Consider the following 24,743-nt stretch of genomic DNA (forward strand, 5'->3'; position numbering starts at 1 on the left):
TTGCACAACTTTCAGTTGAAAATATTTACTTTGCAGAAGCAGCAATTTTTGAAACTGTAAATAACACTTAATGCTGGTTTATCAATGCAGCTCTTGTTATCAGTTAATGAAGGCTTAGCAGTTGTTCTAAGGTAGACACATACAGTAAATTACATAGTTGTTAATCCTCAATAAATTGGATTAGCGTGTTGAATACACAGTGGGGAACCTTAATTGAAAATGTTAGTAAAGCAGTCGTGGCCTTTATTGATTTACTGAAGAAACACAGTGGCGATGGAAGCAGGAGCAATTTGTTTCACGAGTATTTTGTTTATAAGCTAGGCCTCCAGCCCTCGCTTCAGCCGTTTAAGACTGTGTGCTTTGCCCTTGGGAAGCAAAATCCATGAGAAATAAACTAGCTATCGAACTAGAAAAGGGTGAATTTGCTCTTGCACAGTGGAGCAGGCAACTTGGGAGTTTTGATTTTAGGGTATGTCTTTCTCGTGACAGTAGGCAGCACGTTAATTAAAACAATAAACCCAGAACACACCCTATGGGTATCTGGGCAGATTAAGAGTGGAGTTTATTTGTGGGCTAAAAAAACCCTCCTCATCCCGCTTTTCCTTCCAACTTCTTACCTGTCACAGGTGGCAAGCCAGGATTGTTTTATGTTAAATTTGGTTGTTTTTATTTAGATGTCCATGCTCCTTTCGAAACGTGATTTTGCTTTGATATCCTTGCAGCTGATGGCTCAGTGTGTTTTGGAGGGAATGAGTCTCCTTCAGGCAGCATGGCTTAACAGAAGCAGCAAATAAAGTGAAAAATTGCTGTAATTAAACACTGCCTGCTCTCACCCATGCAGCATCCCCTGTTCCCAGCATACAATAACTGCCTTTGACTGGGCTGTTGTGTTAGGAGCAGAAGAACATGCAGTTGTGATGGGGGGTTTGTAGCCTCACTAACTGTGGGCCATCTGGGGGCTGCTGCTTGGGGTGTTTTTCAGAAGCAGAGAAAGAGTTGTTGAATACCTTGTCATTTATGCCTACCTTGTCCTGCCATCTTCTGTTGCTTCGGGCCCCCACTGGCTGCCAGGAGAGGAGGGGAGGCTGTAGGTGTCCCCAGCCACGAGCGCTGGTGGGGCAATTTGCAGACAAGGGCTCACAGTCCTCACTGCTATTGAGACTGTTGGATGACTTTCAAATTACTTCAATTCTTGAAATCTAGCTTTACTATTGTTTTGTTGAAATACTGATAAAACTCTTGTTGAATGGACCAGGATCAAACCCTGGTGAAATGAGTATCCTCATGTCTCTCCTGGTGCTGCAGAAGCACAGCAAGAGGTCTGTAAGCACCTGAGTTATGCAAGTGCTTTGCACATATGTTGTGCTGTACTTGTATATGTGTGTGATTATGTAGATTAAGTTGAAGCTAATCTTTCTTAAAAAAAAAAAAAAACAAAAAAAAAAAAAAAAAAACCCCAAAACCAAAAAAACCCCAAAACATTCAGGGTGTTTGGAAGAGATAGTCTTCCAAGGAAAATTTAAAATAAAAGGCAGAAAAGAACTCCACTTTCATTTTGCTGAGGTTATTAAAATAGGAGGAAATAGGGTCCTAGGCTTTGTCAAAACATACTTGTATAAACTGAACAGGGCCTAAAATAACCGGACACTGCCCTTTTTAAAGACACAAATAAGCCTGTTAGATGCTTCTTGTTGTAGGAGATCTAGAAAGCCCAGCAGCAGCGTGGTCTTACCCAATGCTCCTGTGAAGGACTCCTGCCCTTCCTCAGTGACCAACATCACGTTCTTTATGTTTGCAGCCTCGTGTGAGGCTGGAAATGTGTTTCTGAAAGTTACTTGGAGAAAAGATGATTGTTCTCTAATTCCTTGAACCAGATCATCCACATGCTAAATTAAATTGGAGTCCGGCACAATGCTTCTCAGTGATGTGGTTTTAATTAGTATTCTTTGCATTAATGACTGTGTGCATCTGCTGGAATTGGCGTGGTATTGATTCTTCGGTGATCATGCTACAGGAATTTCCTTTAGACAGTATTGTTGGTCATGGCTGAAAGTGATTCATGGTGCAGATTTCTGGGTGTCTGGATGACCTCTCAAAGTTTGTCTTCACTGTCAAATTAGCTCATATTATGGTTTGAGGGTTGCCCTTAAGTTGACTCCCATCTGCACATAAAGCCCCTTATATGATCAGGCCATTAACCCAAGCTAATATGATGCTGCTGCTGCTAATTTGAGCTAGGACATAAGTAAAGCCTGAGTGAGCACATTCGCTTAGCTGCTAACAGAACCTCTCAGTGATGGGGCACAGCTTCACCCGCACAAGTGCTGCTTGTACTTCCCGAGTCCTGTTGTTCTCCTCAAACCACTTACATTAGCAAGCTGGGACACTCGCCTTTCTGGTGGCCTGTGTTTTGCTACTCTTACCTCCTTTTAGGAGATAAATCTTTCTGACGCTTGGTGTGGAACATTTTTGTGTCCCTTCTCTTGTAAACTGGCATAGGCAGGCAGAGCTCCCCAGAGTTACACTGCAAAAGAAATCATGAGGCTCAGTGTATCGCAGCCAGAGGTGCCCCAAAAATGTGAGAATCCCAGAGGCTGCAGAGCCCGGTCAGCCCAGGTGTTGTTCAGCTCATGCTTGAGGCTGGTTGAACAGTAAGATGAAGCACAAATGCAGAGCCCTTCAGTGCATCCTTCAGCAAAGATGAATTTCTATTCTTTGTCCTTCCTGTCTGTTATGCTTACTTTGGGAGCAGTGGAATAGATGTGATGAGGGAGCTGAGGGGTGCAAGAATCTGTGTTTTTTTCTATCAGTTTAGCTGGTGGATTCAGACCCAGCAATAGTGGTGATGAGTTGGGTGAGTGATTTCCCCCAATTTCAGGCTTTGGCTTCTGGCAGTGCATCAGCCACTTCAAAGGAATCCGTAAGAAATCCTCCACAAGGTAAATAAGGACTGCATGTCTGCTTTGTGAAGCAGCATCACTGTGGTGGCTTATGCAATTCCATTTAGCGGCCATTTGTTTTAGGGAGAACTGAAAAAAATCCATTTAAGGGAAGGTGTTGCCATGCATGCAGCTGGGGGTGGCTGGCACCGGCTGCAGTAGCTGTTTGGCTTAGTTTCCCTCGAGGGAGTAGATTTGGGACTTGTCTTCTGCACAAGGAAAAAAAAACATGGACTAAAGCCACTTCTTTCTGTCCTTACGGTCCACACAACCACCTGAATCCTTGAAGTCTCTTTGATTGCTTTGTGCTTTAGTGTTAAGCCTCATATTTCACTGCTTATGAGGACTCTGCCATCTCTCCGGGAGCTCACAAGCTTGTTTAAAAGAGAAATTCAAGTGTGTTTTCTTCCCCGCACAGCTGTGTACTTTTAACATGGCCAATGTGTTCCCTCTCTAGTTCCCTTGGCCTCCATCCCCAAGTTAATTCAGCTGCGGCTGTGCTTTTCATACCCAATCAAGTGTGCACGAGGCCTCCATTCCAGTGCTGTAAAGCCTTCTACAAACATGTGGGAAGAGGATGGTGCCTATTCAGTAAGCTGCGGACTAGTCAGCTATCTTTCGACAGATTAGCTAGAGGAATTTCTGTTGCAGGGTTCGATTGTTCTGGGCCCTCGGCTTCCTTTTGTGCAGGAGCAATGAAAAGTTGGGTTATGACAATGGTTGACAAAGTGTTTACTGAAAGCCGCAGTTAACAGCGGCAGAACTTTGAGCCGTCCTCCTTTTCTCCAGTGCCTGTCATCAAAAGGTGCAGAAACGCTTTTGACATAATCTTCCATACTGACAGATAAATGGTTTTGATGTAAGGGTCAGAAACTTTCGCCTTGCTGAACAGAATTCAGCCATCATCATGGTGAGCAGAGACCAGGAGCCACATATGTCTCTCCTCCTTTGTCTGGCAAGCCAGCCAGGCACCTCTCTTTTCAAAAGAGAAGTGGCTTTTCTCTGCACCAGCCAAGTCCCCAAGCAGAGCCAAAACTTCTCCATGAACTCCCTGTCTACCCCACACCTTGCCCAGGGAGGCAGGATTGGCATCTCATGGTTCACTGAGCTGACTGATCCCCTCCCTGGCAAGCAGGACTCTTTATGTGACAGCATTATTACTTTCAGGAGGTGGTTTCAAGGCAGGCTGGGTACCTGGTTATATTTAACAAGGGTTTCCTTTCAGGCTCTGCAATGTTCAGTGATCCACAGTGCCATTGTCACAATGCTAACTAAAGGCAAACACTGTTTTCTTATTTAGAGACTGGAATGGATGAATAGACAGAACAGGGCCCTTCCCATATTGATATAATATGTTCTCAGTTCCCGATCGTGTGCATCTTAGTGACAGGAGGGGAATACCCTGCATTGTTGGATTAGCCGATACAAGGAAGACTTGAAGAAATGTGCAATGGATAAATAACGTGCAGAGCATTTCTCATGCCATCAAGTTAAAATACAGTTAAAAAAAAAAAAATCCAAGCCTCAGTTGAGGTTCTGTTTAACAGAGAAATAAAATCAGAAAATTAAGGGCCACTCAAGTTGGTGGCTCTGTTCTCTCTTTGCAATCTGTAGAAGCTTCTGACCTTTGTAGGATGCTTCCCTGAATTAACAGCCCAGGCTCCTCTTGTCTAGGACTTATGTAGCGTTGTCTGTTGAGTTTTGTTTTCTTTCCACGGTTGCCGTGGAGGGATCAAAATATCCTCCCACGAGTAACTCAGCAGAAACTTGTGCCCATGCAGAGAAGCAGAAGGACGCTTGGGCAGGCTGTGTTCTGTGTGGGTATGCAGGATGCAATTGTGGATCTGTACGTGGGTGCAGGTGCTGGGCCATGGGCCGACCACACATCAAAGACACAGTCTCCTGGAACTGGCATAAAACACTGGAGATGATGCTCTGTGACCTGCCCCTTTGGAAAGATGCCACTGCCTGAGATAGCTCAGATGGTTTAGGGGAGTAGTGATTTGGGAAAGGATGGAGTTTTGATTTTGAGGGCTTGTTTCTTTGAAGAAGATGTTTTACAATATTGTTAGCGGAAACATTTGCTCATTGTGAGCTGTTGCACTGCTGTGTGGCAGAGGCAGCACATCAGAATGCATCGGTGTGCTATAGGAGAGCAGAAATGTGACCGTTTCCACCGATGGGACAGCTGTGCCCCCAGGATTGGCATTTCCAACAAGCCTGTGTTGCTGGTCTGCTTGACCTGAGAGGGACATTGCAGCCCTTGCAGTGCTTCGTGCGCTGTAGTACGGTTGCGACCCATGCTTTGTGGTGGGGGAATGTCATATGCACCCATGACCTCAAGTTTTGAGTTCCCCTCTTTATTTGCATTACTGGAGCCCAACCAAGACTGAGACCTCATTTCATCAGCATTGGGCAAACTGAGACAATACCTACCTCAATTTTATTTACAGTCTAAATAGACAGGACAGACAAAGGGTGGTTGTAGAAACAAAAGCTCTGGAGAGGTGATGTGACATGACCCGGTCACCCAGCAGGAGATTAAGAGAGCCAGGAATAGATGGAAGTTGCCTGACTCCCGGTCCCAATGATCTATCTGTTGGAGCCCATTATTTCTTTCTCCTGCTCGCATGCTGTGACCAGCATGCCAAGTACTGTCTAGTGAGGGGACCTGAGTTCTGGAAAACACATCTTCTGATTACTGATGCTTCAGGCTAGAAATTTCTGGGCATTTTAATGTAAGCTAAGATATATCTCAGAAATTTAGTAAGCTGTTTATTTTGGTGTATCTATTGAATTTCAAGTCTCCTGTTTATTCTGCACTGACTCTCTATTTCTAGCTTTCATTTCCCCACTGATTTTTGAATGGTGTAGTGTATGTTTGGGTTGTGTGGGGGGGACTGAAGACCTTGGGGTGTGATGAGGTGGAGTTCCCCTGTATTTCTGCAGCAGCCATTGGAAAGCCTTTCCTCTGTGTAGAACAGGCAAAATACGGTTGTGCTGTCTGAAGGGCCAGCTACTTTTGCAATGTCTTTGTTCAGACTTCTTGAATGGCAGCAACAATAATCAGAAAGTTGCTTTAGATGATGTTAAACTGTGGCCATAAAGTCCTTTAATTTATTAAGATTGTTTTTTTTTTCACTTGTGAGCTTCTGAAGTTCACGTCAGCATCACTTGGTGCTTTTGAGCATTGGCTAAGCCAGGAATCTGTTCCCTTTGACAAGTGTAGGAATGATCGGTTGGTGTCTGTGATTCTCAGTGCTTGATAAGTTACCTTGAAGAACTTCAAAGATTTGCAGCAATAGAAGGTATAGAAATACATTAAACCAGATGGATTCATGCATGGTCATGATGGTGGTTGTGTTTTCCCCTTACAGTTTATCACTAGTATTTCTGCGTCAGCTTTATCTTTATTGTGTTGAGCCTATAGGACATTACCTGTTGTATTTCCTCATTTGGCTTGTACGTCAGGCAAGGACAATCTCCAACCTGATTTTGCTGTGTGGTTTTAAAAAAAAAAAAAGTAGTAATGTAATCTGTGGGCAAATTGCACTTTAATTCATAATTGTGCTATGAATATGGACTTGGCTTTCAAATGTGCTCTGAGTTTAAACTGCAGTTTGACTTTTATTTAGATAAATGCTTTTGAGTTCATAGTGAAATGGATATATGCTGTAGGCTGGTATTGATTTAAAGGTCTCTTGAGTGTTTTAAAATACAGTAGGGGCTTACAGGACAACGTATTTTAAAACTAGATGCTTGGTTAGGTTTTATGCTCCTGTGTGGCTTCAGGTCTAGATTCTGTGAAGAGCCAGCCTGTGTTGATTTGTAGAGCCCTTTCTCGCAGCAGGTATTGGCAAAAAAATGGAACACTTCAGGCAAGATGCAGGGAACTGTCTCCAGAGCTGGCTGTGCTGAAATTATGGGGAACGGTGTGTGTGTGAGAACTATGGATGAGAGATGTGAGAACAGGGGAATGCTTTGAGGACTTCCCATAAATGCATTATAGGAGGGTAAGCGATCAATAATGGCTTTTTAGCTTGAAAGAGGTGTTTATCGCTTCCTGCTAATCGTGTGAAGTTGGTGAGCTTTGTAGTCTTTCAAGTCTTGGTATTTCTAAGGTTGCTGTCAGCCTAGATTTCTCTTTGCGTTGCCACCAAGGGCAGCGGGTTAGCAATTCAAACAGGAGGTCTCTGTGCTCTTCTGGCTGCTGCCCCTGTTTTTGTGTCCTCAGCTCTTGGGTTATGTAGTGTGGGTAAAAATTCAGTAGGTGCCCTGGTGACTTAGGTCCTGTTTACCTGCTTGGGTTCTGTGGGCACAGCTTTAAAACAAAATATACAAAAGAGGGAAGATTGGCCAGTTTTCTAGTCAGACTGGCTTGGTGGTTTGAAAAAGTAGATGAATGTTTGAGGCCTTATCTAAAATCGGGCCATGAATCTTTTGGGTCATGTTCAGAGGTGCAGTAGGAGGGTGTAACCTCCCTGCAGAGGAGACGGGAGGGTTGAATTTTACCCAGGATAATATCCTAGAGCAGGGTGTGGAGCAGGGTGAAAATAAAGCAGGTCCCCCCTCACAATTTCCTTACAGCTTCTTGCGGTTGCTTTTCTTGCACCGCCCATCAATTTGCCTCTTCCCTCTTTAGATTACACACTCACAGGAATATGCGAGCGCTGCATACATCATGTTAATGAGGCCATTTGTTAATTTCCGCATCATTAGTCACTTGGTCTTAATTGATCTGTGCTCTCCCAGAAAGTCCCCAGCTGCAGGTTCGACCTGTTGTGTGTGGTGTGCTGATAGTGCAAATCTAGGAAGGGAAGCTTTGCTGTTGTACCACGCAATGCTACAGCAGAGCATGCCAAGGATCTTGCTTGTGGTGTTCAGAGTCGGTACTTTATTTGCATCATTTTTCTGTTTGCTGTTCCTCACAGTGCATTCCTTCCAGAATGTTCTGGCTGTATTTCCAAATGGTAATGTTCTGGGATCTCCCATCAGTGAAGTGCTATAATGTGATCTGGATTTGAACTGTCAGGTAGCTGGAAAGTGTTGGTTGGGATTGTTGAAGAGCAAAGTGTGTACTACTGTGTAACCAGCTGAAAGCTGTAATCACACTAATTAAAAAAACCTCAACATTTAGCAATATACTAATATCTTGTTAGAAAATGTAGAATATGTCATGTTTACACATAATAAGTGTATGTACTTATGTGTGGTTTTGCTTGTAGGTAATACATGGTGGTATATAAAAACACTCCATGTGAATATAGCTATAAAATATTTAGCAGAAGGTTTGTTGATTGTTTCAATTCAGATTTTAATTTGTCAGGAAATAACCTATTCATCTGTGATTAGTTTTGTGGTTATGAATAACCAATAGAAGAATAATGAATGTAATTGTGTAATATAAAGACAAATTAAAACCACACTAATGCGAAAGAGGAAAAATCTAGGGAGAGCTAGATGACATTTTGATCACAAAACTGAAGTAACTCTGATGTATTCAGCAGAAAAGTGCTGCTCTGCCATGTTTAAGTGCTCTTGTTAAAAACAAACCCACCTTCTCAGTGCAATCTGGAATAAATAAAATGACTGTGTTTTGCTGAGCATAGTAACTTCAGTATGCTGATCCCACTGTCTTTCATTTTAACAGAAACCTGAGCTACAACAAGTTGACGGAGATTGATCCTTCCGCCTTTGAAGGGCTGTCAAACCTTCAGGAAATGTAAGTGTTCTTTCAAAGGTTTTAATTGTATTTTGCCAGGGCAGCTTGTGGGCCAGGAGGAAATTGTATCTAGTTTCCCAAGACAGTATGTTCCTTTAGCTTACTAGAATGAGCAGATCCAACTTGGCGTGGAGGTTTTGGTTTTTTTCCTCCATATTGTACCTGTGCTGTTTTTTTAAACTAATCAATTAGCAGAACACAGCATTCCAATGAAAACAGCACAGCTGCTATTGGAAATCATTGGAGTTTGCCTCCCTCTGTCTTGTGCAGTGCTGTGAGAGAGCAGTTCAGCTGACACACCTGAACGTGCACACATCGCTCCTTGCTGACAGGATAACCCCGGAGCAAGGCGCAACTGCCTGGATTGTGATACCTGATGCCAGCCTAACCCAAATCTCACAGGAAACAAAGGTGTAGTGTAGTGGGATAACAAAGCACTTAACTGTGTCTCCTCCTTTCTCAGACATTTGTGCTCCTTTTGGAAGCAGAACAAGTTCTGGTTGAAGTCTTCTAGGAGAGGCTAAAACAGCAGAGCCGTCTTCTGCTTTAGTTGGGGAAGAGAAGGACCTGGTGGAGGTCTGAGCAGCTGTGCCAGACTCCCCTTGCTGGTAAAAGAAGCCTTGTTTGGGGAATCGTGGGATTTTCTAGCTCCCAATCTGTGTAAATGCCCTGCAGTTACACTCTCAGAGGAGCTGTGCTTGTCAGCTATTCACGGTGATTCTACCGGAGCGCTGATTTTTGGGTTTCGAAAAATGAAAGTGACTGAAATTGCAAGCGGTGGGTTGAGGTAATGAGCTCGCGTTTGAATGCTGAATCGCTGGCATACTTGAGGTTTGGGCTCTGTTTGAAGAGCTACTGATGCCTCATGGGAAACTGAAGAAACATTTCCTTTCAGAAACAATGCGGCGCTCTGTGTATATAATACATTTTCTCTTGTTCCTCTGTCTGTTTTTGTTAAGTGTTGGCTATGGGACTTGTGGAGGGGCCAGATCCTGCGATTCTTACAGGCAACAGAGTTTGCTGCAGTGGGAGTTCTTCCTGACTAATGCTGGCAGGATTGGACTAATATAGCATCTCTCCCCCTGCCTGATTGCCTCTGGCTGCTCCCCTGCTTACACTAATAGTAGGGACTTACTAGGGATCATGATGAAGTGAGGAACATGCATGAGGAGGGACTACAGTGCTCTGCAATCAGTTCATCACAGCCATCCCAAAGAGCAGTCAGGGAGTGGAGAGAAAGTGATCCAGGTAAGCAAAATGCTGCCTACAGGATCTGTTTTCTCAACTTCTCTTTAAGCTGTGGAAAGCCTTAAATTGCTCTGTGCTTAAAGAAGAGAATCACAGCTCTGATCCCATGAGACTTTAGAATTATCCTAACATCATTGTGGCTTAGCAATAGCTTTTATTTGTGGAAGCGCCTGAAGGCATGTGACTTTGGGGAGCGTGAAGCTGGGAAACGCATATGGCTTCTGATTCCTTAGGTAGGGAGCTCCCTTGTGCGCAGTGCTGCACGTGTCGAGAGCAGGACAAGCCCTGCACGGAACAGTCAGCTGCTAAAAAAAAGTTGTGAGGGTTCAGGGGAGGTAAGTAATGCCACTCACAGAGTAATGGTGTAGATAAGAGCTGCTTGCTGTGTCGGAAAGGTAGGGTTAGGGAAAAGGGAGAGAGCAGAGGAGTGAGTAGGAGGGAAAGGGAGCAACCAGAAATGGGAAACTGGAAGAGAGGCAGAGGTCTGGAGCTGAGCCTGGAAGGCAGGCTCTGGAAATTGTGAGGGAGAAGCTTATTAAAAGCCCTATCTACCAATCTTGGTTGCTTTTGAATAACAGCTAAACCACAGACCACTGAAATAAACTGCATTTCACAAAGAGAACCACATCTATACTGCTAGAGCATCTCCTTTGTGAGGGTTGGGTGTTTTTTTTTTTTTTAAGCACTCTGCAAACATTCATGAAATAAGTATCATGCTGTGGCATGTCTTGAGAGCAAGTCGGTGTTTTGCTGTGCACACTGTGCTGGGCAAACCAAGTCAGCCTCAGGGAAAGAGATTGCCCCAAATAATAGATGCATTGATAAGACCCAAAGCCTCCCATGGTGCTTCAGACGCTATGCTTGTGGTTCCTGAGCACTGCAGATGAGGCTCAAAGCTCTTTGTGTGTCTCTATGTGAATAATCAGTGTGATATATTGTAAAAAAACTTTGTTTTCCCTTGATTTGAAGAAAATCTCTGTGAACCAAAAGATTTAAACTGAATAGATTATCTTGGATGCTCTGTTTGCTTTGCTAAGAAAGCAATAAAATAGTAGCTGTATTTACCCTACATTTTTTCACTTTCCCTGGGTTTAGGCGTTTTTTTTTTTTAAGAAGCTTTTTTTACCTTGAAAGCTTTAAGTCTGTGTGGGGTGAAATTTAGTACCTCAAAGTGATATGAAACCCCATGATCCCACATGCTCTGAAATAAGTAGCTTTGTGCTGATGGATGCTCAGGTGGAAGGGGCTCGACTGTGACATTGTTTTCCTCCTTCAGGACACCTGTGTTTTCTCTCGTCCCCTTTGGTGACCCTTCTGGGGTTTATCCATTCTTGTACTGTGGTTGAAAGGGTGGGATGGCGGGTGCTGCTGTGGGGTAGGCCCTTGGTCCTTCCTGGGGTTTCCTCAGGTCATGTGGATCATGGGATCCATGAAAGTGGTGCTTGCACAGCTCTCAGGTTTTCCAGGCTCTCTTGTAACAGAGAAGTAGTAACTGTGCTAAAATTCCTCTCCAAACAACTCACCTTTTATTTTCTAAAGTGCCTTTCACTGAAAGCTCTGGAGAGCTGTGCTATTTTTGAGCAGGCTCCATTTCAGCTTGACACCAGCCTGGCAACCGGACCGTAAATATTTTATATGGGTGGCCCCCCTCCTCCTCTGCCTTAGCATCCAGAGGCAGCAGGTTTGTATTGTCAAAGGTGAGGGCTGGGGAGGAGAAAGGAGGCTGAAAGTTAAAATTTGTTGAGCCTGGCTCTTCTATTTTGGGGATTTTTTTTTTGCTATTATTTTTGTTTGCTTTACGTGGGTGAAGGGCAAGATGAGAGGGAAGTCCCAGACAAACACCAAGCTTGGCTTTCTCTTCTTTGTCAGCGACTGGTGCCTGTGAGCCAAGAGAGAAAATGAAGTGGGAGAAGCACTTCTGACTGACTGCTGACCTGACAGGAGACTGATACACGAAAAATCACACTTATGTCAGAGGAGGGTTTGACCAGTTGTTGGATGCCAGTCTGTGTCAGAGCCACTTAACCAGAGCTGAGCCAGGCTAGTGGAGGGTGGGCCTAATTATCCTTCTCTCTAGTGCCTTTCAAAAAGATGCTCAGTTGGATGTTATGAAAACATGACACAAATGTAAGCATTTTAATGCACTTTCTTGCTTGCTTTGTACCTTTGAAAGGTCTAGACCTTGCTATAATAGGAGCAGCAGTGAGCTTTTAGCTGCAAAGTGGAGCTCCTTGCTGAATTGCAATGCATCTGGCTTTTTTTCTCCTCGTACATTTTAAGGTACGGGTATAATGTCAGAGGTAGAGCTGAGGCTGAGGAAGGCTTTTATCCCAGCAGTGCCTGGAACTCCTCATGAAATCAAATATCTTGCCTGCTCTCAGAGGAGTTAGAAGGAAGTTCTGGAATGGATGCATTGCTGCCCTCTCCCACCTGCCAAAAATAGTTTTAAATAGGAAAAAAAAAAAAATAGGATTGCCCCAACTTGTGCCCGTGGCTAAGCACACCTGAGCTGTGCTCCCCTGCTTGATGTGGGGTCCTCTTCTTCTCACACCTGAATTGTGATCTTTTTAAGATCTTGCAGAGTCCCTACAGCAGGGGAATAGTTTAGAAGCAGGCGGTGGTGGAGAGAGACCCAGCGAGGCTCTGCCCCAAGCAGTGGCTGATGGAGGCGGCTGGGGGGTCCCAGGGAGCTGCCATGTGCTGCCTGGCTCAGCTTTAATTGCTTCAGCATGCGGTGGGGGAGTGGGCAAGATGGCTAAGAAATTAGGTAATTTTCAAGCAGCCAGACAAGCGACTGTTAGAGTAATTAATTGACTAATTCACCATACAAACAGGGGCTCTTTAAACCAAGGAAGAGCTGGTCACGTGGCGAGGATCTGTTTTCAGTCAGAAAAACACTTCAAACATTAGGCCATTGAGGGGGACATTTCTGCACTGGCATTTCCAGGAGCAGGGCCCATCTGCAATTGCCATTAGCCCCGGGGGGCTGCACGGTGCTCCCTGGCCGGCTGGAGCAGGTCACCTGCTTTTGGTGGCATTACTGTGCTCAGCACCAGTTTTTTGTGTGTGGTGCTGGCTGCCCTTGCAGGATTTTCAGATCTTAGTCTGGTGTGGAGAGGAGGCCTAAGGCCGCCATGCCCTGCTGCCTTGGCACCCTGGCCTGGCATGGAGGGGCAAGTTGGGGCTGTCTCTTGGGGAGGGGGTTAAATTTGTTGTCCTGAGGCAGCGGGTGCAAACAGTCTTCTATCAGGCTCCACTCCCTGGTAACACTGGAAATTGAGGCTGATAGAGGGCTGTGGCACAGCACCTTCCTCAGTGGTGCTTGACTTTGCTTAAGAGAGTGGGTGGAAGAAGAAGAGCCTTGCTTTTATGAAGGTGATACTGTGGAACTAGTTATGGTGGCTGTGATTATTAAGGGTTGGGAGGATAAGGAGGGACTATCAGAGAGAAACATCTCCCTTGGGATGGAGGCCTCCACCAGAATGTCAGTGATCCCAAAGAATTGTAGAGGGATGGTTGAGGAAGCACCATGGCTGTCCCCTGCTCCCACATGCTTGGTCGTAGGCTGCTTGCTTCAACAATTAATTAATTCTGTTTCTTGCAGGCGACTGAACAACAATGAGCTGACCACCATTCCCTCCCTGGGACCTGCTGCTGCCAGTGTCCGCTCCCTCCACCTGTAAGTCGCTGTTGCATCTTTTGGCTTTTGAGCTTGAGCTGTTGTTTGTGGGATGGGTTTGGCTGCTACTGACCCAGAGTTTCATGTGTGTCACACCTGCTTCTGCTGACTCTCCAGACTGCAGGCTTGTTGGCACCTTAATTAAGAAACATCTTCTGCAGTTGTGCAATTTGCATGATGGTGGGTTTGATTAATGTTGTGCTTATGATCAGTGGTAACTTATGTCAGTAAACTCTACAAGTTAGTTGCACATTGAATAAAGTTTTTTTTTGTCATCTGCCTTTGGGTTTCAACGATTATGTCATACTTGTGCTATTAAAGGAGTATATAACTTTACTGTTCCTATATTGTGCTTGATTTTTCTTTTTTTTTCCCCTGGCCCTGCTCTGATAATTTTTCTCTTTTAAAGCCAGAGACTATGCACATCTGAATCTTTCAGGGAACTCATTCCAGACTTGTTTTTAGGGTCTCTTTCAACTTTTTTTTCTGAGAGTGCTTGATGATTGTAAGGCTAGATCTGCAGAAGCTTTGAAGTTCCTGACTTTGGCAGTTTAGGTGCCTGCAGAAGTGTTGGACACCTGAGAGCACTTGTGTACCTGCCACCAAGGAACTTGGGTTGGGGATGCTGCTGAAGGGAATAAAGACATTATAATATCAGACTTCTTAGTATCTTAAGAGTATGGATTTCTAAAATTATTTTTGCATGTGTCTGCTTGTAATGCACACCGAGAAGGAATTTTGCTGAGGTATGCATGATACCTCCCAAGTTCCCAGGAAGGGGAAGTGGTTATAGTTGATACAGACTCCAGCAAAGCACTTGAGCAGCTCAAGTGAAGGCTTCTGGTGTGTGTCCCTGCAGTGTGCACCCACGGCAGGTGTCCACATTTGCCATGGATTTGCTTCTTGTAGTGGAAAATGCCTGGGTCCATACCACCTCTCATGCACAAAAGGTTCCAACTTATGCCAAGACAACCTTGAGCTCTTTACTAAAAGTAAATTCCTGTTACTTAACTCAAGGACAGAACTGAGCAAAATGAACTGGCACTGTTCCTACTCTTCCATTAGGCAGTGTTAAAATATGCAAAGCAGAAGAACTCCCTTACTGTTTTAATTCAGTTTAGAGATTTTTAGCTTCTAATCGGTGTCCGTATCTCACTCCTGGCGTGAAGTGAGTTTAGCTTTTGTTTGAGATATGGCACCTTTGATCTGGTTCTTGGGTATGCCATGTTCTGGCAGAGCTTATGAAAAGCAAAGTGCTCCTCTGCTGTCATCAGTGCTGGATCTAGCAAGTGTCTCTGTAAAATGCCTAAGTTACCACTTCACCTCCTGGGTGGAGGAGGTGGCTTGTGTCTCAGCGGTTATCAGACCTGTCAAATGTGTCACACGCAGTTGGTGTGAAACCATCTCGTTTGATTTCTGCCTCCTCCCGCAGACCCTCCCTGCTTGTGTGACCACATGTGAAGTCTGGTTGTGTGATCTGGGGACTGCTGGCTGCAGAGAGGGACAGTAACTCCCTCCGAGCAGCGTGTCCCTTGTTTAAGGCACGATCCGCTGACTTGAGAGGCCATCTGCCTGCCACTTGAACTCAGCTTACTCAGGGCGTTATGCACTTGGATTCAAAAAACTCTGATTTATGAGTCAAAAGCTTACATACAATTTACCATGCAGCATATAGTTTTAGGTCCCTCAAATCAGCTTTTCTTTCTCACAGTGTCTATAAATGATCTGAGTTTCACAAACTCTTGTTATTTTTGCTATTAATTTAGCCATTGGCAAAGGATCAAATTGATAGAGCTTTGTTTTTGTTTTTTTTAATTCCTGAAACGAAACAAGCAGTTTGGAAAGGAGGAATAATGACTGGTGGAAGGCAGTAGATTTACAGCTCCTCTGAAATTTCAGAGTGGTGCAGAAGGAAGGGGAAGGTACAAAGCCAAATGATAAAAGGACGGTATTCTAAACAGACCTGCTTAGGATCACTTTCCAGAAATCTGTATTGCTTTCCTCAGCTGCTACACATAAATAACTCTGATAGCAGGATTTGTAATGCTGCTGTCATACCTCTGCAAGAAGGATCTCTTTGTTTAGCTTGTTTCAAAGAATGCCACTTCCCCCACCCCGCATTTCCTTTTAATTTTTATCAGAGGTAAAAATAATCTGAAAGATGTTTTAAAGTACCTGCTTTAATCAATGTTGCTGACTAACTCACATTGGAATGATTTGCTGAGGAAGTGAGGCTTTCTCCAGCCTTGGGATTCTTTAAATCAATTGGATGGCTTCCTAAAAGACGGTCCTTTAGTTCAACTCCAGGTTAATGGGCTTGATACACAAATTGTTCCGTAAAGTTCTTTGGCCTGGTGTGATGTAAGGAATTGGATTATATGGTCATACTGGTTTCTTCTGGCCTTCAAATCTGTGAAGTAATTGTTGGGGAGGCTGCCAAACTAAACCCAGGGTGAACACTCATAATGAAGGCTGTGTACTGAGAAACTGGTTTATGTTTAAGTATATAGTGTTACAGTGTATTCTTACTGCTAAAGAAAAATAAATACATTTCCTTTTTTATTTTTTTTTTCAGTGTTTAGAAGTGTGTGAAGTGTGTTTACCTCACAAACCTCTGAAGTAGGTTTTGTGTATTGCATGTGGTTAAGTATTTCCAAAGGGCTGTTGAATGTATTATAAAAGCAAGAGTTGTATATATGTCACTCTAAACAGCTCTTTTGAATGAGTTACTTCATCTCCTACTCTTCCTAAATTGGGGAAGAGACTTTCTCTCCTTTTAGTGCTGGGAGAAAGAAATCTGCCATGCTGCCAAGCTCAGATTTTCCATAAAGGATTCTTAATGAGCTGGATTGCTTTGCATTCCCTGTTTCAGGGTTTCCCATAACTGTCTCCATCACCTAAAACTTGCTTGACCCCACATGCGTGTGGACTGTGGGCCAGTCATGTATGTGTAAGCATGTGGGAATCTGTTGGAGAGAGAATTCTCAAGGCTTTCTGCGAATCTTTGGATATTTCAAGCTGCAGATGGATGCAAGCATAACATATGTATCAAACATTCTGTGCCCTAATACACTGCCGTGAAGTTTAGTTCAGTTTAATTATTCCTTGAAGAGTCAGTTTGTTTGCCTTGCACGTTGAAAATACTGCCAAAGTCATTCATCTTGACAAGAGCAAACATAAGGGACTTGATAAGGCTTTTAATAGAACAGAAGGGAAAAATAATCTATGTACGGGTTACCAAATAAAGACAGACATTAAATGCAAACATCTGTTAATGCAAACAAAAGCCAGGAAATTCAGCTGGGAGGGGGAGAGTCTGAATCTGGACTCATTCCGAAATTACATCGGAGCAACTGAGAAGAGAATCTTGCCTGAAATTCTCACAGCATTTGTAATTTAGCTACAGTTCCTAGACATGGACGTTTGGGAGTTGATGGCAGGATGTTTTCTCTGACATGCTCTTGGCTGAGGATTTCCCTTCCCAATGTTCTGCTGCAGCTCAAGCGTGTTAACTCTGTAGGTTCTCAAACTCTGTTACCTGGGCTGGTGGAGAAGTGGCGGGTGGAAGAAACCATTTATTTGCAGTGGAACTGAGTCTGTTTATGTCCAGCTTCTAACTTGAGTGGAGAGGCTCCAGGGCGGCCAGGCTGATTCAGTCAGCAGCGCCGGTGCAGGGACACGAACACAGGCTGTTACACAGCTGTAAGGCTCAGCCTGCTGACCAGACCTCTGCAGCAAGTGTGGTAAACAGAGCACGCTGTGCTGTATTCTTAGCTGGATAGGAATTAAGGAAGTTAACAGATCAAACACTTAAAAATCACTTTCATTTCTTTCACTAAGTCTTTCTTTCACTACTTTTAAGCCCCCAACCATTTAGGAATAAAGGGGATAGTGATCTGCGGCTGTCAACTGTATGTTAGCGACAGTCAAAGCTGTCTGAGATGCTTTGGCCCCATGTTTTTGCTCTTAATAAGCACAGATAACAAGGAAATCAGAATAGGGGTTTTTGGAGCAAAAGAGTGTGAAATAGGATTAGCTGATTCACAGAGGTTGCAGCGACATTCTGCAGCGTATTTACTGAGGAAAGTGAAATCAATAGGACTACTCTGCTGCCAAACTGAGCATAAAAGTCTCTTGAAGAAAATCAATCTTCTTTACAGGCTCATTAATGTAAAGATCAATTCACATTAAACTGTAATTAAACAGAGAGGGCTAGTAGGAGGAGGGTAAGTGATCTACTGTGCCACAGGCAAAATATATCATGTAAAATTTCAAGACTGAATACACAGAGAATTGGAAGTGATGAAACTTGTTAGGTCTGGTGGAAGGGACTGGTGAGCTGAGCTGCCGATTGGGGCAGCATGGCCCTTAAAAAGGAGGATACTCTGTGGTATTTCATCCAGCTGCCTTGGGCAAGACAGATCAAAAACTGCAGCAAATAATTTCTGTATCAGGAGTAATATTTCCATTAGAGTTGCATGAGAACACTTCTCTGAAGTGTTGGGGATTTGAGTATAATGCTGGTTAAATTAGTTACATTGTTAATAATGTGACCTTTGTTGCTTGTCTGACTTTGGCTTTAATTTTCATTGTATATCATTAGACCTCTGTACTGGATTAGAGTTGACTGGTCTTGGAGATCCCTAATGTGGCAAAATTGGGATCATACTATTGATCCTCTTCCTAGAGCTGTTGCCTCATGCTTTCTTAGGCAATGCTTGGGAAAGCAACTGTTTGCAACTATTACTTCAGTGCTGTTTGCACTGCTTCACTGATGGTGTCAGAACCTCTTTCTGAAGATCCTTGTGGACCATTAGATTCTTTGCTTTCACCCCAGACAAATGTTTCTTGTGTTAGCTGAAACTTTTAGCCAACTTTTTCCAGGAGCTAGGATGGTGATGTTGAAATGTGACTGTAGTTTGTCTTCCTTTTTCAAGTTCAGATGGTGAAGGCCCAGCTGAGTATCCAGAAAACTGCAGCATCAGTTCCTGCCCATGGCAGTCTCTCTTGGTGACCCCTTGTAGAAGAAAGAGCTCAAAGCCTGAGCTGGTCTCTACATGAGGTGTGAGCTTACTTCATGTTCCTGACTAGGCCAGAGTATAAACCTCTGTGTAGGCGGTGTTGATAGTTGGGAAGTTTGGGCTTAAATGAAGAATTGAGGTCTGAGCTAACACGATGGTATAGATGTGGCCTTGGAGGCCATTTGTGGCCTGGGATCCAGCTGTGCTAATTGCTGTACAAACAAAACAACTGCCTCGACCCCCAAGAGACTTAGTCTGTAAGTCATCTTTGCTGGAGTTAAAAAAAGGATGATCTAACAATTAGAAATAAGGAGAATACTCTGTTAATTCCATCTGGGTCACAGCAAGCGCTTTTGCACTCATAAGCACAAAATCCAGATGACTCAGCTGCAGCCGTGTGCGGGGTTCGGGTGAAGTCAGGCTCTGCTTGTGTGCAGGACGTGTCTTTGGCAGCTCAGAAAACCACACTGCCTGCCACGCTGCATAATCACTTGCACAAAGAAAACTTTCTCTGGTAAGTAAGGCAAAGTTGTAAATGCAGGTGTAGATGGACCAGTGGGAGCAGACTCACCCCCAGCCCCTGCTTGCATCAGTTCTTATGTGGTGTAATGTCTACAGGGACCAATTCTCTAGTGTTTACTCAGGCGATTCCCCTCGGAGGCTGGAGAGTTGCTTTCTGAGGATTTGGTACAGGCTACACCAGTCAGCTTCTATTTTTTAATGTGAATATATTGATGTGGAAAAGTGAATAAAAAGATTGCTGGCAGTTGGGTGGTTCAGTATGCAAGCAATGTACAGGCATAAGATATTCTTAAGCCCACCTCTCCTGTTTCGTTCAGAGTTCATAGTAAGGCTCTGGTGTGTAAAGTCTGCTAATTTTTGAGCCCAAAGACTGCAAGAACCTTCCCAGTGGAGGAAATTCTCGTTAATCATGTGCTCCCAAGCACCAGAAGAGACGCTGTTTTGATTTCTTGTTTGGGCTGTTGGAACTGTTCTAATCGCTTGCATGTCCTCTATGAGCTTTCAGATATAATGTGAGCACATGGAAATGGCAAAGGATCTGAGGCTGTTCCAGGGGAGCTGAGTAATCGTTTATTCTAGAAAAGCAGCAGCAGTGAAGCATAGTCCTCAGACTCAACAGAAGAGCATCAGAAAGCAATCTGGGCACATATAGAGCAGTGTAAAACTGGCTAGAGGAAAAAGATGGTACATGTTGATGGCAGCTCGTGGAAGAGCAGTTACTCCTTGAGGCTACTTTTTAATGTCTTTACTGGGGAGGATAACCATTTTGTGCAGCTGTGGCAAGCTTCTTCTGCAAGTACAGAATTGCTTTGAGCTGAGCTAGGTTTGCTGTGACATCTGCGTGCTGCTTAGCAGGCCGTGCCAGTTTAGTGTTAGTTCTGGGGGAGGGAGAGGACACAAGTGGTCTTTTGGGGTGGAGCATGAGATTAGGAGTTGGAATACTGGACCAGTATCTTGTGTGTGTTCCACATATTCATTACACCCCAGGACCAAGTACCTTTGTGTCTGGATAGTCCTGCTCCCTTGGAGCTGCAGAGCAGGTGTTACCCAGGGCAGATGTAACTCATGAACGTAAAGCATTTTCTGGTGCATTGTCCGAGGGCAGGTGCTTGTTGTGTATAATGCACAAGATGGTTTCCAAGTTGTCCCTCTGCAGATCAAGCCTAAGATTAGTTGTTAGGGTCATTTGTGACCATGATCTTTTGTTAAGGTCAATATGAAAAATAGCCTCATATTTGAGCCTTAGAATAGCCCAAACTTGCTACTATTAATATCTATGGTAGATTGACTGTCTCATTTAATGGCATATGGCAAATAAAGCACATGTCTACAAAAGCAATTCCTTTGTTAGTCTTCACAGGCTGAGCAGGTTTCAAAAATAAATAACTTGCTGAGTTGAAAGTTTTTTAGCATATTGGAGCTTCCTGCCTAAAAATTGCTAGTAATGGCAATTTAGTTTGCTAAGGGATGAGTAAAAGTGGAGTTGCAACAGCAGTAAAAGCAAGTTAAATTATTTTTGGGTAGAATTCTCTACCCGTTTTTATCTCTGAACGCTTGGATGATTCCGTTTTGTAACAAAATTGCGCAAAATCAGGATACTATCAGTATGTGTTAGTGTTTCTGTGCTTTCTTCCTACTGAGGTTGTTGCCCAGTCAGTCCTCATCATCAGTTGTCAGTTTATCCTGGTTCTTAGACCAGTGGTGCTTGCTCAGAGCATCAAATAGATGCCTGGCAAGGAGTAAGAACAGGGGTGGGGGTAGAACTGTGATTTTTATTTTTTTGAAGTATGCTGCCATAAAGCACTTTAAAAAAAACCTCTCCATTTTGTTTACCTTCAAGCATCCTGGAAGGCTTGAGAACAGGCAGTGTCTTTTAGTTCCTCTGCATGCAACAAGGCTAAACTGTTTCAGCAGAGGTGTCGATCCTGCTCGTGTGGTTCAAAGCCCAGTGAGTAAAACACCAGTTTTACCGTTTACCTGCTGCTCCATATAATGCTTAGCACTTTCATCATTGCTTCCACTAGCATAATTAGAAATAGTGTGTAATTCAGAGTAGAGAAATAATAGATAAAATATGATCCTGCTATGTCTAGGTTGGAAAAGATTAGCAAAATAAATGTCTAGGAAGCTCACGTAACTGAACAAAAGCTGGCTATCTGCTGGATTTTCTGTTATTTTTAACCCATGTTAAATTCCCCAGTTAATTGCAGAGATTAGCGCTAGAGATAATGTCAAAAGCTATGATCTTATTCTTGCAAAATCAACCCTGCTGGGGGTGTGTGGGGTGGAAAATGTGATCACTGGTTTAGGTAGATGAGAAAGTAATCAGTCAAACCTTTAGATGAAGTGATCACTTAAGAGGCCGCGCTCCCTTCCAAGTGTGCGCATAACTCTTGCTTGTTAACAGGAATTCCGCGTGAATATTGATTGGGAGTAAGTGGTTGGGTGAGTACATGTTTTGCCTGTCAAACCATTTAATGTTCAATTGCACATCAGGGAAAAAAGCAAAGGGCAGCTGGAAAATAAAACAGAACTCAGGGGCATATGAGTGAAGAGGCAACTGTTTTAGTGGTCAGATCTGAGCAGAGAAAAGCTGGGGAGAGGGGAAGGGTTGGAGTTGAGTGCAAAAGAAAGAATCTAAATGGCTCACTTTTTTTAAGATTTAAAGTATCTTTTCCTGTCCAGTCTATATACTGCATGGAAACAGTTGTTGAATTGAGGGTTAATTAGCATAAACAACCAGGGAAATGGCTTGGATTTTCTGTAATTCTTCAGGTGCACTGGAAAAGGAATACCTTTTGGTGGTCTTATTGAAAATGTGTTTGGTTTTTGTTCTGGTTTTGTGTGTGTGTGTTTTGTTTGTGGAGGGTTTTTTTGGTCGTTTTTGTTTTTTCCCAGATTATATTATTGAGACAGCTGTTGTGTTGGATTTGTTTTGTTTGTTTGTTTGTTTTTCAAAATAAGAGGAACTGAAGAAGTAAATGGTCTTACTAAAGAAGCCTGAAGAACTTATTGGCTAAGTAGTGGTAAACACTTACCACTGATTTTATAAGATTTGCTCTTCAGCTTCAACAGATAGTGTTTTACACCAGCCTGGTTTAACACAATAGCAGTTCTCCTTCACAGCTCAAATTTTCTGTTCCCTGGATCTTTTGACACCTGGTTCTGCAGTTTCCTGAAGCCATCCTTCCTACTCGATGTGCTTTATTAATAGGCTGCCTTGATGTGTTAAGAAGAGCTGTTTTCTTTGCTAACTTGACCATTGCTTTTCCATGCAGGAGTTATTCCTTGTTGCAGGCTGAACAGTCTCAGCTGAGCAGAGCTGACCAAGCCTGCCCAGAGGCTGTCCCTGTTGTGGCCACCTTGCTGACAGGACAGATAAGCCCTTTCAACAGAGCACAAGTGTGTGTCATGTCAGAACAGACTAACCAGCCAGCCTATCTACAGCTCTGAAGTGTTAACAGGAGTTTGACTGACCAGTCACAAATGTGTTTCTCCAACTGCTGCCTTCTTCAAGGGGCAAGTTTTTAGCAACTTCTGCTGCAAGTTCGTGAGACGTAGAGAATTTAGTTTGGAGACTAGACATATTCAAGTGTGTTGTCCTTTATTTACATTAGTATCAGGGTCACAGAGCTCTTGTGTGGTTAAATCCACCTGCTATCATTGTGTTTCTGTCAAAGGTGGGAAAGCCCCTGTGTCACATCATGGGTTTTCAGGCACAAACAGTGCATGCTATCAAGAAGTCTGCTTGTAATTACAGTTTGGATTAATGTCCCAGCATCATGGGCAGAGTCATTACATTTGGTTTGCACTTATATTACTTCTCCACTTGTGTATTTTCCCCTTCTCACTCCTGCAGAGAGACAAAAGCAAAACAAAGCCACCCACAAAACACATGCACTCACTAGATTGTGGTGGATCTTCTTTACTTTGATCATTCATTGCACAAAGAGAAACTAAAATCAGCATCAGGATTTAAGGATAAAAGTGCCTACGTGCCTTGTGATCCTGGACCCTACTGCCTTTCAAATGAAAACGCTGCTCTTGCTGATTAGAAGCACAAAACTTGCCAGTGATGAAAATGAGAATCTGCTGCTGTCCCTGCTCAGGAGTGGGACATGGTAGTCGTTCCAGGCTCTGCTCTGGGCTATTTAAACTGACATCTGGGCTGGATCTGATGCTTAAGTGTCTGTTCCTCCTCATCACAAACCTGATTTATCTCTGAGGGCAGTGATGAGCGTGTATGTGGCATGGAGTGGCTCCTTGCACTGGGTGCTGTGCAAGTGTGAGGCTGTGGAGAGCAGGAACTTTGTCAGAGTAGCAAACCAGCAGCGGTAAAGCTGGACTCTTTTTCTCAGCTTTGAGGACTGTCTTGTACATTTAATTTGTGTTAGAAAATTGAGTTTGGCTGGCATGTATCAGCAGCAGAAGAAAGCCCTCAAGGTAAAAAGACAAGGAAAAACCAATGGTGCAGCAAGAGTAGCAGACCAAAGATACAAGATGTAGAGCATAAAACACTGACCTGACTGTCATCTGCCAGCAACTGAATGACTCTTTTCAAATACTGATGCAGCCCTTCCTTTGAAGGGGCTCTACTGAGCCCCGTGACCCCTGGTGAAGAGCCGCGTGGTTTCCTGCGTTCTAGTATGAAAACTGCCATTTAACTTACATGACTTTCTTCCTTCTGTTCCCATAGGACGATTCTCTTCCTTAGAGTTCAGCACTCAGCAAGGCCTCTTCCCGCCTTTGCAGCCTTTCTCAATGCCTTCTCCAGACTGGGGTTAGGAAATGTGAGAAGATGGAGGGTGACAAGCAGTGGTTTGGACTGAGAGCTGGAGGAGACATGGGTGAAAGACTAGAACAGCTATGAGTGTTCACAAATGGGCTGTTTCAAAATCAGCATTGATTACACTCGGTGACTTAGAGATGCTCTCGTTCCCTTGTGCCAGAGAACTGACCAAACTGTATTACAAGTTGGTCAGCCCTTGCTGAAGATCCCTGGCCCTGACCCTTGCAGGTGCATCATCCCTCTGAGGGATGCACACAGTCACTCTGAAGCTAATTGCTGAGATGTTTTGAGGTAGAGCTGCTACCCAGGGAGCCAAAGATGTGCTCTGGTATTGAGTTCATAAAAGTTGAGGAAAGCTACTTACAGAGAGGCTGTGACACACAATAAAAGATGCTTTGCACAGCCTTTTTAATGGATCTGTGCTCTTTGTGAATACATCATTTAAAAAGCCTCTGGGGAGTACAGTCCTCGTGAAATATCCAGTGTAACCAGAAGAGAACAGAAACTCTGGTCCTTTTGGATCCACCCTGTTGCTGATGGGGGGACTGTGCCCGTAACAGAGACTGGCTTGTCTTCAGGAATCTTAATTTGCTTTGATGTCATAACAGGTTGTGTAATTTGCTGAGGAGATAAGACAGTCTCCCTTTTAAAGATGACTAACTTCTAATGCTGCCTGTCCCACACGTTTTACTCTACTTGTGAGACTCAATGGCAAAGGCTTAGGAAGTTGTGTATTGCAAAAAGGACCCAAAATCAAATGGTCGAGTCAAAGAAGTCTAGTGAGATCAAAGTGAGGGAGAAGGCTTTTAAAACTTACATCACT

At 43.8% G+C, this 24,743-nt stretch overlaps 1 protein-coding gene across 2 annotated transcripts in view; it reads left to right on the top strand.

Annotated features, from left to right (window-relative positions):
• The window catches only part of LRIG1 (leucine rich repeats and immunoglobulin like domains 1), a 93,953-nt gene that overhangs the window by 26,729 nt on the left and 42,481 nt on the right, over positions 1-24,743 (top strand). For both annotated transcript variants that reach the window (XM_082060380.1, XM_082060381.1), the window contains exons 2-3: positions 8,590-8,661; positions 13,514-13,588. In XM_082060380.1, coding sequence (XP_081916506.1) covers positions 8,590-8,661; positions 13,514-13,588 — 147 coding nt within the window. The remainder of the gene's footprint in view (positions 1-8,589; positions 8,662-13,513; positions 13,589-24,743) is intronic.

Source organism: Streptopelia decaocto (assembly GCF_964273445.1).
Source record: "Streptopelia decaocto genome assembly, chromosome: 8".
Taxonomy (NCBI): Eukaryota; Metazoa; Chordata; class Aves; order Columbiformes; family Columbidae; genus Streptopelia; species Streptopelia decaocto.